Below are 16,380 nucleotides of genomic sequence, written 5' to 3'. Positions count from 1 at the left end.
AAAAAAAAAAAACCTCTAAAATCCAAACATAAAGCCATAGAGAAAGGAATGACTGTCCTTTAATTCTGGATACCAGCTAATACTTGATTAAAGATTATGACACTAAAAAATTTTGAGTTAAATCCAGCAAAATTTTTAAATCCTTTCCACTTCTGTTTAAAACACACTTTTAGACACATTTTAGTATCTATCAGCTACTGTGTTCTGCATCAAGTATTAGAGTTTTGTACACTGATACTAATGCCTAACCTAAAATTATAGGCTCCTAGATATTTTAGATACTAATAAATATTCTAGATTATAAATTTGGCATGAAAAATTTTTAATGAAACATTAATCGTACAAAAAAATAGCAAAACTATTTAAAATGAATTACAATTCAGAGAGATTTGACTTACTAGTATTTCTCTATTAGTTTGTTTTTGTAAGAACTCATTATTTCCAGCTTAAATCTATTTACGATTGTGGTAAGGAGAAATGAGGATAAAGTACATAAAGCTCTTAACCCCATGCTCAGCACATATTGTTGATAAATATTGGTTTTCCTTTTATTATTATTTTAGAAAGACACAAATTTACAAAACATGTCAACTTCAGTTAAAAGCTTCTTACACAAGAAACAGCCACATGTTAGGAATCTAAGCTGGCGTTTGTTGAAAACAACATTCTTGGGAAACATAGCACATGAAATTTATTTCAGTGACTGATGAAAATCCTCACTGATAAGCCAACTTTTGGAATCTAATTATATAGATTCATGTTACAATTTAAGAGGTCTTGTAGAGAATTGCTTTTTTTAAAAAGTACAAAGTTACATGATCAAGAAAAGTACTCTTTAATAAGTAACCAAATCATTGAGAAATATTCCTCTTACTACACATATGGCTCAGTTTCTTCTAAATTTTACAAAAAAAAAATAATTGCTGGTTTGAAATACTAAATGAAACAACTAAGTTAATGCAATGAAGCCCAACGAACAACAAACATGTTACTCTGCTACTTAGCTAAGCCTTGTGAAATATTCTATAATTTCTGTCATGCTTTTACTTGATACAGTGTTACACTGTCCTTTCTAATATACTAATTAGGATAAAGCTCAGCATTCTATCCTTCTAACAACAAACAGCTGGAACTGAGAATACAGAGATGAATGTGTGAATATATATCATGTTCTACAATACACATTTTCTAAATATTCCAAATTTAACAATTTAACTAAATCCAATCTGAGGTATATTAAAAGATCAAAACTTTTTTAATCCATATCATAGGTGATGTACCATGCAAACACTGCAACCCCAACTCCACACACTGAAAGGAGGTAATATTTATATTTTTGCCATAGTGATAGCTCAACTGCCACTTCATCTCTTTTCCTGTTCTTCTTCCGACGACCCTTCAGTCTGTTTTCAAAAGCCTCCAGTTCAGCCTAAATCAAAACAGTATCATTTTTATTAAATTCAATACATACATTTATTTTTATTCAAATGAAGTTTTAAATCAATTTGGAAAATGTTTTAATAGTAATGGCATATAACAAATATATTAATGTGATTTTTTTAAAAAACCTTCTCTCCACTACTAATTATATTCAACAAATTCAGAGTTTAGGTAAGCAGAAAGGGAACTGAGGCATAGTCAAAGAGATTATTTCAAACTGTAGGCCTGACTTTAATCCTAAGTATTAAATGTCTGATTAAATCAGGGTGCCCTAAAATATAGACATCAGTTTCATACTTCAACACCATTATCCTTCAACACCATCATTATAGAACCAGGGTTCTATACAGCTTCTAGCAAGTGCTAAGACAGACCTAGTAAGAATAAAGATACCTATAATTCTAGTTTTTTACAATGGGAGTAATAAACATTAGGAGGTTATCAGGAAGAAATTCAAGTGAGAGAACTTGATTCTTCTCTTTATCAAATACATTTAAAAACACATAGTAAAAATTCTTTAAGGGAAAAAATGCTTTATTATTTAAATCAAAATGACTAGTTTAAAAAGAAAAATTAGAAACTGGTTCTAAAAAAGGGTAACTGAATTACATCCATTATCAAATGTGGATTTCTATTCTACTCCTAAGAACTTACTTATTAAACTTTTATACATGATAATGTAATATAATACACTGTAGTGCATAGTTATTAACTGAAAAATACATATAATATTCATGTAAGACTCTGCAAATGTTTACTTAATGGAAGGAAATGTAAACTTCATTTAACACATCTATTCCTATAGCCATAAACCACACTTGAAAAAGACTAAATGATATCCTTAGTTTAGTACAAAGTAGCATTCTTCAATGAGCCAAAATGTCAGAATCTCCCAAGTGGTTGGCTGTTGAATATCAAAAAAAGTCAAAATATCTTAAAAGCAGCCAAAATTGAGGACACTGACATAGTCAAATAACTGATGCTTACATGATGAGCCACAGTCAGTAAGTATACATTATGTCCTAAGTTATCCCTTGTGTCCTCTGGGATTGGTTCCAGGACACCCCCAGGACACCAAAATCCACAACATTCAAGTCCCTTGCACAAATGATGTATCATTTGCATATAACCTACACATAACCTCCTGTATACTTCAAATCATCTCTATGTTACCTATTATAATACTTAATACAATGTAAATGCTATGCAAATAGTTATTTTACTATATTTATTTATATTATTTTTATTGTTGTTTTAAAAAAAATTTTTTCCCAAATATTTTCCATCCTTGGTTGAATAGGCAGATTTTGAATCTACAGATGTGGAAGGCCAACTGTACTTTGGTTAAAGAATCAGTAAACAGGGAATATATTTAAGATTTTTATTCATAATGGTATATAAAAAGGTAGGGGAAGGGGTGGGGAGGAAACCCCCTAAACTATTCTTAATAATTTAATCTCCCAGGGTTCCAGCCAACCTATGTTCTACTACATTAGCTGGATAACTTACTTTAGGGATATTAGGCAAATCAAGTTTATAAAACCATAAAATGCCAGGTCATCTTGGCTAACCTGTATTTGCTACATGAATTGCTTCTAGATCTTCTCACAAGTCATGCAAGTTTTAATTTCCTTATTCATAACAGCAGTAGTTTAGCATATAATACAATCTGCTTGGTAAGTATACAGCATCTCAGAATGCAAACTGACAAATAATTACACATCACAATGTTAAGCCACTCTTTGAAGTATACTGTCTATAACAGTAAATACCGTGAGCAAACAGAGGGTATCAGGAATGTACATGTTATCTTAGGTAAAATAACAAAGAATAGATAATAATCCTACATTTAAGGATCTAATAGGGAAATAGGGGAATGTATTATTAAAACATTGGTTAATAAACAGCACTTATTTGTCACAGATGATCTGCAACTCAGTAAAACAGAAAAATACTTTTACATGAGTAAAGACAGAGGCTCCCGGAGATGCCTTACAATGACAACACCCTCCCTCCCACTCCTCCACCAAAAGAGGAATTAAAACTCTTATGGGTAGAGAATAGAAGAAATTGGCAAGGAAGTAAATTGGGAATATACAAAATATGTGAGAATATATGAGATCTCACGCCTTCTCAGAATTTCAGTATACTTGGAGTGAAGTAAGTGGATGGTTTGTTGTTGTTTTATAGAAACTATAATTTTCAGTTTAGAACAGAGTTGACTAGCCCTAGCTTGAAATTGGAATATACTTATGTTTGTACAAAACTAACAATGAAGCCAAGAGACATAAATCTGGCATTTTGTTTAATTACCTGTTGCCTTCGTTTTTCCTCTTCAAGAGCAGCTTTGGCTTCTGCTTCTTTTATCTGTTTATATACATTTAAAAGTAAATTAACAATTTAATCATCAATTTTTTTTCTTTTTTCTTTTGTTTTTTGAGACAGGGTCTTGCTCTGTTGCTTAGGCTAGAGTACAGTGGCATCATCATAGTTTACTGCAACTTTGAAATCCTGGACACAAGCAATCCTCCTGCCTTGGCCTCCCAAAGTGCTAGGATTACAGGCGTGAGACTTATGTAGAATTTAACATTTTCTTATCCAGGCTCCACTAACCCAGCAACTTTAGGGAGCTTTATGTCTGAAATGATTTAAAGAAACGTAAATGTCATATTGACAAGTTTCACCACGACACGTGGTGGGGAACCTGCAGCCCTAAGGCCACACGTGGCTTTCTATTACCGGATCCTTAAAAGCAGCCTCTTGAATGAATCCAGATTTTACAGAACAAATCATTTTATTAAACGAATTTCTGTGGCACAAACAACAAAGAATTCCAATATCCTATTTCTGTATTTTAACCTAATTTTCAGGAGGCTTATGCTAACAGTAAAACAAACAACTTCGTCCCAGAGCAAATACACTACCTGGTCCAGAGGACAAAAAGCCTAGTTACGTGGTAGGCAATAAAACGAACCCTAGGATTCAAAATCGGCCTCTAAAGCTAGGCTTTTATTGCAAAAGCAAAGATATTTCAAATTGTTATTAATAAACACATAAATAAGTAGGGAAAGGCTATTGGCACATTAAAATGATATTTAATGAGACCTTACCTCAGATGCCTTCCGCTTTATTTCTTTGCATGTTGTGTCACATTCTATAGAAACCTGATTTTCACGTACTTTATTGCACTGCAATTCCTACAAATAACCCAGATTTCAAATTTTAAATGATCTTTCTCTTAACATCCTAACTATATACCATAAAAAGGCAAAATTTAATAATTTAAGGTCATATTATTTAACAGTCATATTCATTAATTTTTACTGATATGGTTGTAAGCATTAAATATCTACTTCAATATCTTACTCCTTTATTAAGTGAATTCCATAAAATTAAAACAACCCATTATTTACTAAGTGGCACTATTGGACTTACCTCCAATTTTATTTTCATTCTTTACCTTTCTTTATTGTTTCTTGTTATTCTTATAAAGCTTGCAAGGAATACAATGTTCTAGAGCAGTGCTGTCCAAGAGAGCTTTCTGGGTAATGGAAGTGTTCTACACCTGCACTATCCCTAGGATAAAGAGTCACTGAAGAGTGTAGACCAGCTAGGTAGCATGACCAGAGGCAAGGAATCAGTACGGAGCTATGCTAAGGCCTAGGAAAGAGTTGTTCCAAAGTACTAATGGGTGCCAAATGGCACTTGGATAAGACGTGAGATTTCAAAGAAAATTTAAGATGCATCTCAGATTAAAAGTGGCTTGACTACTGATTTTCACATAAAGGTGGTCTCAATTTAAATATCTAAAATGTATAGATTCTAGTCTCTAAGAAGTCAGGCCTACAAATGTAAATTCAGAAGTTAGCCACCCAGGAAAATACACCAGAAACTCTGTAAAATAAATGAAAAGCAAAGGACCTATAAAAGATTCTCAATAAACGAATAAATTTAAAGAAAAGAAAAAGGTACTAGCTTTAGGGAATAATCATAGGAATATGAAGAACAAAATGAGTTACAACTATAACTAAGATAAAGTAAATCAGAGGTTAAAAAACTTAGTTTCAAAGGAGTCAACTTTGCCAACAGGGATGGTCAAGGAAAATGAGAATGGAAAAAGGGTATTCAGACCACTGTATTTTCCTTCATAAGGAAGTTCTGTTTAATGGTATATAGTTTGTTTCCATTGGGCCTTCCAATCATTTATTCCTTTCCAAGTTTAATGTTCGGCCGGGCGCGGTGGCTCACGCCTGTAATCCTAGCACTCTGGGAGGCCGAGGCGGGTGGATCGCTCGAGATCAGGAGTTCGAGACCAGCCTGAGCAATGAGCGAGACCTCGTCTCTACTAAAAATAGAAAGAAATTATCTGGCCAACTAAAATATATATAGAAAAAAAAAAAAAAATTAGCCGGGCATGGTGGCGCATGGCTGTAGTCCCAGCTACTCGGGAGGCTGAGGCAGTAGGATTGCTTAAGCCCAGGCGTTTGAGGTTGCTGTGAGCTAGGCTGACGCCACGGCACTCACTCTAGCCTGGACAACAAAGCGACACTCTGTCTCAAAAATAAAATAAAATAAAATAAAATAATAATAAAATAAAAAAAAAATAAAAACAAGTTTAATGTTCTTTTATTCTATAAAGCTGTGCATAGAAGGCCTTTTTAAGGCAAAATTTTCAAAGGACAATACCGATGGCAAAAAAGTTTCATAAATAAGAGTAACAAAGGTTAATTCCGACCATTTCTTAAACCATGCGACTCACTTTATCACTCACATCGTGTTCCTTGTTCAGACCTCAAATCTAGAGCACATTGACTTTATCCAAAAAAGGGCACTGAGTTTGGTTCCAACATAAAACATTCTTCTGCTATTAAGTTACAGAAAACTAAATAGCCAAAGCTGATTTTTAAAATAAGCCTTTATAGAAATTTGTAGGCTTATTCCAATAATAAAAAAGTCTATGAAATAAAACCTTAAAATTAGAGGGCAAAAAATAAAACTAAAGAACTATCAGAATATACATACCAAACAGAACAAAACAAAAACAACTTACATAGAAAAGTATTTTCAATAACTTAAAATATTTACCTTTTTAATTCTTTTACAGGGACATCTAAGTTTTACCTTCTGGTTGCAATTAAAGGGACATTCACCAGGATGACACATCTCTTTGCATCTATGACCACAAGGAAGCTTAAATAAAATGAACATAAAGCAATTACATATTTACAATTTGGTCATGCTCTACCTCCCCCACACCCCAACAACTATTGTAAGAAAGAGTCCACCACACCTAGGGTCACTCAATCCTGGCTAATGGGCTAATTTGTCAACTATTTTTCTTTTAGATATAAATTACTTTAATTATACAGAATTTTTAAATATTCTCCCCAGCTCTACTCCAAGAGTACACATCTGACAGCCACCCTTGTAACTAGTTGTAGCCCTGTGACTAAGTTCTGGTAAATAGAATGTAAGCAAGTATAAGTGATTTGTGCCTTAAATCATTGCAAGAGTGCACTTCCATGTTCTCTTCTTCCCCATGTGCTAGAAAATGACGACAGCTGGAGCAATAATGGAAACCAACACGTGTTAAAGAGAGCGGAGGTGCCAGCAAACCTGGACTCATGGATGAACACCCGGAGCTTAGTGACACAGCTACCTTCTCCGTTGTGAGAAAGAAAGAAAACTTCCTCATCCTTGACACACTGGACTGTGTCACAACTGCTTAGCTTTTTACTATCAAACATCTATTCTTGCCACTATATATTAATATTAAAACATATTATTTAGGTAGCCAAAACCACTCACTAATTGCCATGATGTCTGTGAACTCCTTGGCTTTAATTATTTACTATCTTCCCATCCCAGTCAAGCTTTCAGATGAAACATTGTTTCTTCTGTCTATTCAAATCTTATCTATACTTTGAGACATGGCTTAAATCACCGTAAGAGCCTGATATAAATTTGCCTACATTTAAATAAATAGTAGTTATATAAGAAATCTATTTCTAAACTATTGTGACATTGCTTGTATTGTCTTCAACTGTTACCAAAAAAAAAATTTTTTTAGGCACTTCATGTATTTCTGAATGTAAATAAAATACGTTATTGGTTAGGGATTAAATTCCAAAGTCAGACTACCTAGAACTGAATTCTAGATTCCCTCTTTACTAACTGTGGGACCTCAGGCAAGTCACTTTTCTGTGCTTCACATGTAAAACTGCGAAAAGCAGTATTTTATAAATACTTTATAAAGTTGTTGTGAGGATTAAGTATGTTCAGTATTCTTGTATTCAGCTATTATAATAAAAGTCATTATAAGTTAGTAGAGGGCAATGGTCTTACACAGACAATCCCCAATTTATGATGGTTCAACTTAGGATTTTCAACATTCTGATGGGGGTTTATCAGGATGCAACCCCATCGTAAGTCGAGAAGCATCTATATTTTTCTGTGTCTCTCATCTCATACTCCCTAACAAAGATACTTTACAAATAGTGGACACCTTAATAAACATTTAAATTCTCTAATTTCTAATCTCTATGATTCACCAGACTGATCTTTCAAATTACCGACTCCACCAAGTTTAAGAAATTCAGAATCCTTTTCCATTGTCTTTAGTCTCTCTCTAGTGTGCAACTAGGTTTCCTGTTCTTTAATTTTTAGGCTAGACATTCACACTAAAACTAAATTTAGACCCCTCACCCTGTGTATTTCCACTAATCCTACCACAGGGAAGAATACTGCTGGAATGATTTCCACACTAGGCATCCCTGAAGCACTTCGGTTTTGTTTCTTCCTACAGCTAATACTAGGCCCTGAACACTGCTTACCAGGCTCAATATTTATTCATTCTCAAATACTTGCCCCACAGTGGTTTCTCAAGCCTTTGTATTCCTTAACTTCACTCTCAGTGAAGTTCCTGCCAGGGCCTCTGGCCTGACTTCATAAAGACAACAAATGCCAGCCATTAGCTCCCCATCTACCATCTCTTGCCCTCATCCGTCTCTATATCCTCTTGTTCTTTCCTTAATCTCTGAGGTAATTTCATCAGTCATCTTCTCTATAAAGTAACTAACCACTCTACTTCACCTTGAAATCAATGATTCTAAAGGGGAAAATGAACAGGGAAGCGTATCAGAATAAAGATCTTTTTGAAAATACACAGAATCGAGGCTGTGGTAGTGTGGCCTTTCACTGAGCAGCGCTCTATCTCTCCAATGCGTTGGGGGTTGATGAAATAACTGGTCTTGATGTTATTTCTTTCTGCCTCCTAAAAAACCTCACGCTCACTCTTCACAATGTCACTGACATCTTGAAAGCCTTTTCTCTGGCTGAGTCTTCTGCCTTCAAAATATATGTCTCTTTTTTCTAAATCTGTCATTTGACCCTGCCACCTCACCTAACCCCTGCTCCAAGAATCTCCGCGCCTTTCCACATCCAGCGCTGGTGAAAGTTGCAGAAGACAAATTGAGGTGGCTGCCTGGTTCCCCACAACCCCCCCAGCAGCACAGCCGCGGCTGTGCCACCTGCTCTAGTTCCCTCTCTATGGCTGCCTGTGCCCAGGAGTCCCTGCACTCCCGGTGAGCCAATCACATGTTCTCTCCCAGAAATCTGAAAACTTGAAAGGGAGAGATGGTAGTTTGCACAGTCATCTCACAACAGGATTATTAAAATAATCATTTGTTGCTTCAAATGGTCTATTTTTTAATAGTCTTACATAAATTTTAAAACTTTCAAGTTCAATTTCTAACTATTTCTGTTCTTAAACGTAAATCCATAAAAAGTGATGCAAAGCTTTAGTTAAAAAAAATATTTTTAACAAAAAGGTGTATAATGCGTTGATTCTTGTTTTATATTTAATCAAAGACTGATTAGTATATTTAAGACTTAATTGTCATCCCTTCCTGACTCCAAACAGGATGAGAAACAGATAAGTACATAAAGAATTTAAAGAAAATTTAGTACATCTATTTAGTACATCTGTAAGTCAAAAGGATTCTTTTTTAAATGTCTACCCAAATCAAATAATTGTCACTGTCCCAACCAAACAACAACAAAACGAGCATGCTCCCTTTCAGATTGACCAAATAGAGATGGACTACTTTGGTTTCTCAAATCACTGCCAGGATATATCACCAGTGAGTTTTTACCTTTTTACTCCACATGATTTTTTCAAACCACTTTTGATACTTTTAGTTTGAATACAACGTTTATTGAAGCATCAGAATCTTTAAAAACACTTTATATATACACTTTATATATGAATGCTTTGTATTCATCAATTTGATACAGCAGTGAAAGATTCAACAATCTGAATGGTACCAGCACCAAAAGCGACACTGAAAATGTCCGGCGGTGCCTGCTATGGTATCACCTGCAAAGCGCTGTGGATGTGCAGTCCACCCTCCCACCATCCCACCACAGAGGCGCGCACAGGCGCATTATTGTTTAAACAACCCAACAGATTCACTGTCTAACTGCTTATGTCCCACATAGTTCTCAATCTATTTATATTTTAAGTCTGAATCACATTTTGGGGGATAAGCACTAGGTCAATATTTTACTATATAAAGTATGTAAACAATCTTTAAAATTACTTTCTTAAAAAAAAAAATCTTCAAAGGGTTATTCCTAGTTCTAACATCCCCATATTTCATAAAATGAAGTGCATCTACTCTAGCCCTATGCGTCACATTTAGATAGACATGAATCACATTCCACTAGAATGTGGGTCCAGAAAAGATCTGAAATAAGACAACCAAGCAAGAAAAAAGAAAATCCAAGAGAAAAATGCCCAAAGAACACAATTTGAAAGGTTCTGTTAAAGCTTACCTCTTTAGGGCACTGATTTTTGCAACAACTGAGGAGATTCTTTTCATTTACATCAGCTGTGGTTATTTTTCTAAAAATGAGAGAAAGTTCTGATGACATTCAAACCAATGCCCATTTTCTATCATATTTTTCCTAAAAACAATTCACAATTTCAAACATATCCACAAATTATATTTATTTCCTTTTTTCCTCTCAAGAAATATTTTAATTATTTCTCTATCTGTAATAATTATCTCCAAATTACTTTTTTCTTTTTTTTTTTTTTGAGACAGAGTCTCACTCTGTTGCCTGGACTAGAGTGCCGTGGCGTCAGCCTAGCTCACAGCAACCTCAAACTCCTGGGCTCAAGCAATCCTCCTGCCTCAGCCTCCCAAGTAGCTGGGACTATAGGCATGCGCCACCATGCCCGGCTAATTTTTTTCTATATATATAATTTTAGCTGTCCAGATCATTTCTTTCTATTTTTAGTAGAGACGGGGTCTCGCTCTTGCTCAGGCTGGTCTCGAACCCCTGACCTCGAGCGATCCTTCTGCCTTGGCCTCTCAGAGTGCTAGGATTACAGGCGTGAGCCACCACGCCCGGCCATTTCTCTAATCTTTAAAAAAAAAAGTAATACAATCTTTTCCTAACAAAATCTTATATAGACTCTACAAATGGGAAAAAAGCAAAATTTTCCTGCTCGAAATCAGGGTTAAGGATCTAGAAGGTAGAGTACCCTCCATTTCTTCCTTCCAGGTCAACCAGATAATCTAGGGCTCTAGAGTCTAAGCAACACAACTGAAAAATATTCTGTAATGTATATTACAAAGGGCTCTGAATTATAAAAAGATATTAGTGAGACAAGAGTATTTCTTCAGTCCACTTACCTACATTCCACATATAGGCTTGTAATCTTGCAGTGACATTTTATTCTAAGCATTTGAACACAGGGTGGACATTCTCCAGGGTGACACGGCAAAACACAAGGATGAGGACAGCCTAGTGGCCGTGACTTAGAGCACCCTTCTTCACAATGAAGGCATTCTGGACCAGCCTGAAAAATAGCAGGGAAATAAATCACCTAAGTACAGAAGTCTAACATTTCTATATATTAAAGTTATAAAATCTATATATTCCATTAAAATACTTTTGCAGCTCTTAAAAATCCAGTTAATGGGCCTCCCAGTGCTTGCCGTAGGCCGTGTTCATACACTACCTGCACAGAAAGGGGTGGCAGAGGGAAGCTACCCCATGTACACCCCTGCCCGGGCCCTGTGCCTGGTCTGTACTGTGAATGGGGGAACATGGAGAAAAAAAAATACACACTTAACGGCATGTGCTCTCATTGATCTTAAAAATATTCAAAAAGAATAGCAAGATTGTCAATATGACCATTATTCTCATATAGATTTTTATGTTATAAACCTAAGTCAAACAGCCTCACCTTTAACATGAACTTGACTATATAAAGGGTATCCCCACTGAAAGTGTAAATTACTTCCTAAAGAATAGGCAGGGGTTGAAAAAATATAGAGAGTGAAACGTTTATTCAATTCACTTCCATCCAATAAGCACAATTATCATTGAATTAAAGAGATCAAGACACTGTTAACACATAAAAATTCCACATCACTCAAAAGTTCTGGAGATATTTATCTTATCTTGCCAATAAGAAACATATACAGAGTGAAAATAAGGAGAAGGACCAGTAGTTTATTTTTTAATGCACATCAGTGAATTAAAGTTAGATTATATTTACAAATAAATGTACCTCAATATAACTTAACAAGATACCTTTCTCTGCTCTTGTGATTTAATAATGTAACTAGTATCAAAATCTACTAAAAAAAGTAAAATTTTTTATTGGAGGGCATTTTTGGTTTTCATATGTCATACTTGAGATAAAAGAAGTCAGAGATCTATAGACATGGACACTAAGTTTTAAACGTTAAACATTTTTATTATCATGCCTAAGCATAGCAATGATTACAACAGTTATTATCGTTAATAAAATTCTAAGCTATTTTTTGACATTTAAGACTAAAAAGAAATGTTTCAAGTTATGAAAATATTCTTTTATTAATTTCTATTTTTTTTTAATTTAAAAAGCATATTCGTTTATTCCACAAATACTCATTCAGCACTTATGTGTCAGGCATTGTGCCAGCCACTGGGAATAGATGAGACAGGTCCCTAGAACTTACATTTAAGTGGCGAGATAAAGAACATAATATAAGGTCTTCATAAGTACTCTGAAGAAAGATAAAGCAGGATAAGAGAGAGTGATGGCAGCGCAAGAAGCAGCCTGCCTGATAAAGTCCACATCTGAACAGAAACTGAGTTAAATGAGGGAGAGAGCCACCAGAATGGAGAGTTCCAGAGAAAAGGAATAATAAGTACAAAGGCTCTGAGGAAGAACAAATGTGGAATGTTCATGAAACAGTGAGAAGAGAAGCAGAAGTGAACAAGCAAGAGAGGGATGAGTAGTCAGAGGAGAGGTGGGAAAGGTAGTTAGGAGTCAGATCATTACAGAGCATTGTAGGCCACTGTCAGCCCTCCGGATTGTGATCTGACAGTGATTAAAAGCTACTATGGGTGTTGAGCAGGGAGGCGATACCTGACTTAGATTTTTTAAAAGATGAGTCTGGCTGATGTAGTGAAACAAAAGTGAAAGCAGAAAGGTAAGTTGGCAAAATATTGCAGAAATCTAGGTAAGAGGTGATGCTGGCTTAGGTGAGGATGTTAGTGGTATAGGTTATGAGAAATTGTCAGATTCACGATCTATTTTGAAAATAAATCTAACAGGATTTGCTGCAGGACAAAGACAACAAAGGCAAGAAACAAATCAAGCATGATTCCTATGTCTTTGACCTGCACAACTGGGTAAAAATGTTAATATGACTTTCTGAAATGGGAAAGACTGAGGGAGGGTTAGGCAATGAGCTGCAAAACATGCAAACAGAACCAAAGTTAACACAGGGTATATTTCCTTTGCTCTTCCTGGCCATGTGGCATACGTACAATAAGCTATTTAAATAACACGAGTAGAAGAACATACTGGGCTGGGAGTTAAGAGATCAGGGATACTGCTCTCTGACTTGCTACTCTCCTGTTGTATGATCACAGATAAGTCACCTGACAACATTAAGTTTCAGCTTCTCTGTCTGCAAAACAAGCATTATGGTATGAGTTCCTCCCAGCTACGAAAAAGAAAAAAAATCACTGAATCTATACTTGCACTAAGCTATCCTCCTGGGTCACTTCCAACATCAAGTTCTACCATCTTAATTAGGAAAAACAGCAAGTCTGTCAATTATTTTATACCATTCTCATTTAAAAAGAAAAACAGAAACTTTAACCCAGGCAGCAATATTGGAATAATCCACGATAAATCCCTAATAGTCATATCAGCTTTGAAAATAACTTTTTTCTGACTCACTTGATATTCTGGATATCCAGCAGAGGAAAGCCATTAAGCAACTACCCCCTACCTAGTTAAAGTGATTTTTAAATCATTATTTGTTGGTTTGATTTTACAATTCCACTATCATTTTCATTTTACCGTGAGTACATTTTTGAGAATCAAGGCATGGATCAATGAAGAAATTATAACCAATACATTTACATATATGTTTGTATATGAACAAGAACGATACTATGGGCATTTATGTTGTCATACATTACTATTACCAAATGAAAGACAAAACAAAAAACCTCTGGTAATGCAAGTAAAGTTTTCAATAACACAATTCATAAATATCTATAAATTTAATGTTACCTAATAATAAAGTAAAACTTAAAATTTCTGGCTTATTTCTCATTAAGATACTTGCTAATATTGTTGTGACTCCCCGTGACTCCCCATAGAATGAAAGTCTATGAAAATTATTATTTTAAAAATAAAACTTAATATTATTTAAAATTTGATTCGAACATTTGTTTTTCCTTGTGAAATGGGAATTTTTAAGAGATCTTTGAGTAGCCAATTTCTCATATGCTTGTAAAACAGTTAATTATAAACATACACATCTGTGATGTTATTTGCTTTTCAACAAAAGATTAGGAATTTATTAAAATTATAAACATCATCTATCATGTGAAAAATAACTGAGCAAATGCTCTAAACTCAGAAATGTGAACAGAGAGAAGTGGAGGTGGCATTGCTACCTACCTTCTAAGAAGATACGTAACTTCTATATTTTTATCATAAAACCATATCCTAGGTATTAATCCAGGCACAGCACATGAAAAGGCACATTATGAGCCAGCACAAAGATACAGAGCAATAGACAGCAATCTGGTAAAGTCAGTTGTCTCAAGAAAAGCAAGGAGAGAGAAGGAATGAGAGCAAAAAAGAGGAAAGCAGCTAACCAAAATGGAAAAAAATATTTATAGTATAACGGTTGAAAAAAATGTTTCAAGCATACTGTGAGCATATATACATTCGACCTAAAAACATTACCTTGTTTTTGCCAGCACAACCATCCACTTCAGTTACTTTGTGGCATTCTTTCATACATGTATGATTCTGACAATCTAAGGTTCGTCCACAAACTCTCTTACAAGAGTAGGGTCCTACAGCATGGCACGGTAGTGGACTCACCTTAAAAAAAAAAAAAAAAAAGGATATTAGCACTACACACACACACACACACACACACACACACCCCTTCTGAACCCATGTTTCTAAAATGACTCTGCTATCATTTGAGAACAAGTTTCAAAAAGGTCTAATAAGTTTTCATTAGTAATAGTTAATATTAAAATCAAAGTAATGTATCAAAATATTCCAAAAAATGAATGCAAAAAAGCAAGCATTCTCTTCCTAAAAGGAAAATTCAGTAAGAGTCCATAGTGAATGCATATACGCAGGTTAATTCTCAAATAAAAGCACCATATATTTTTTTTTTACTTACATATAGATTTATTTATTTTATTTTAGCATATAATGGGGGTACAAAAGTTTAGGTTACGTATATTGCCCTTGCTCCCCCTTCCCCACCAAATCAGAGGTTCAAGCGTGTCCACCCCCTAGACGGTGCGCATCACACTCATTATGTATGTATACACCCATCCCCCCCATCTGCCCAACACCCCATTAATGTTATTCCTAAATGTGCTCTTAGGTGATGATCAGTGAAATCAATTTGATGGTGAGTACATGTGGAAGCACCATACACTTTTAAAATTAGTAGACAAACTCTTGCACTCTTTATAATACTGAAATAATAATACTTTGACTTTATTATTTCTAATAACTAGTATGGAAAAGGTATAGATTGTAAGCTTTACTTAAAAATTGTGCCTATAACTCACCTCATGCTTCCCAAGACATTCCCTGCAAGGAAAAAATAAAATAAAATGAAATCATTATAAATTCTTCAAAAAAGATATCCAAAGCAAACAGACTAACTCCACTAGTTTAATTAAGAGTAAGAAATAAACACATATGGAAACAAATGATTATAGTAAGGTTACAGGATACCACATTAGTAGACAAAGGCCAACTGATTTCCTATATACTAGCAATGAATAATTGGAATTTGAAATTAAAAACACAACATTATTTATATTAGCACAAAAAGTGCAATACTTAGGTATAAATTTAATAAAATATATATAAGATCTATATGAGAAAACTGCAAAATGCTGATGAAAGAAATCAAAGATTTAAATAAATTGAGAAATATATGTTAGTGGATAGGAAGGCTCAAAATTGTTAAGATGTAGCTTCTGCCCAATTTGATCGAGATTCAACACAAGTCCAATCAAAATCCCAGCAAGTTATTTTGTACATATCAACAAACTGATTCGAAAATCTATATGGAAAGTAACAGACCCAGAACAGCCAAAGTAATATTAAAGAAGAACAAAGTCCAAGGACTGACACTACCTGAATTCAAGACTTACTGTAAAGCTATAGTAATCAACAAAGTATGGTATTGATTAAAGGACAAATCAATGGAACAGAATGGAAGGCCCAGAAAGAGACCCACATAAACACAATTGATCTTTGACAAGAGAGCAAAGCAACTGAATGGCTGGTGCTAGAACAAATGGACATACAGATGGCAAATAAGCACACGAAAGATGCTCGACTTCCTATGTCATTAGGAAATTGCAAAT

The 16,380-nt window shown here is 34.6% G+C and overlaps 1 protein-coding gene and 1 non-coding gene across 3 annotated transcripts in view; one reads left to right on the top strand and one right to left on the bottom strand.

The window, feature by feature from the left end:
• Positions 1–298: 298 nt before the first annotated feature.
• NFXL1 (nuclear transcription factor, X-box binding like 1) overlaps positions 299–16,380 on the bottom strand; it is a 47,230-nt gene continuing 31,148 nt past the window's right edge. Inside the window, exons 16-23 of one of the 2 annotated variants that reach the window (XM_069457070.1) lie at positions 15,571–15,592; positions 14,717–14,857; positions 11,142–11,308; positions 10,276–10,345; positions 6,526–6,630; positions 4,551–4,637; positions 3,754–3,807; positions 299–1,429 (exon numbers count right to left, since the gene is read on the bottom strand). In XM_069457070.1, coding sequence (XP_069313171.1) covers positions 1,256–1,429; positions 3,754–3,807; positions 4,551–4,637; positions 6,526–6,630; positions 10,276–10,345; positions 11,142–11,308; positions 14,717–14,857; positions 15,571–15,592 — 820 coding nt within the window. In that variant the 3' untranslated portion in view covers positions 299–1,255. The remainder of the gene's footprint in view (positions 1,430–3,753; positions 3,808–4,550; positions 4,638–6,525; positions 6,631–10,275; positions 10,346–11,141; positions 11,309–14,716; positions 14,858–15,570; positions 15,593–16,380) is intronic. The other variant, XM_069457069.1, reaches the window with a different exon arrangement.
• Positions 11,431–11,562, top strand: LOC138375191 (small nucleolar RNA SNORA51). Its single transcript, XR_011231445.1, has one exon. It is a non-coding gene; the product is annotated as a small nucleolar RNA SNORA51 (small nucleolar RNA).

This window comes from Eulemur rufifrons, chromosome 24 (genome assembly GCF_041146395.1).
Source record: "Eulemur rufifrons isolate Redbay chromosome 24, OSU_ERuf_1, whole genome shotgun sequence".
Lineage (NCBI taxonomy): Eukaryota > Metazoa > Chordata > Mammalia > Primates > Lemuridae > Eulemur > Eulemur rufifrons.
This window is presented reverse-complemented; position numbering and strand designations above follow the sequence as displayed.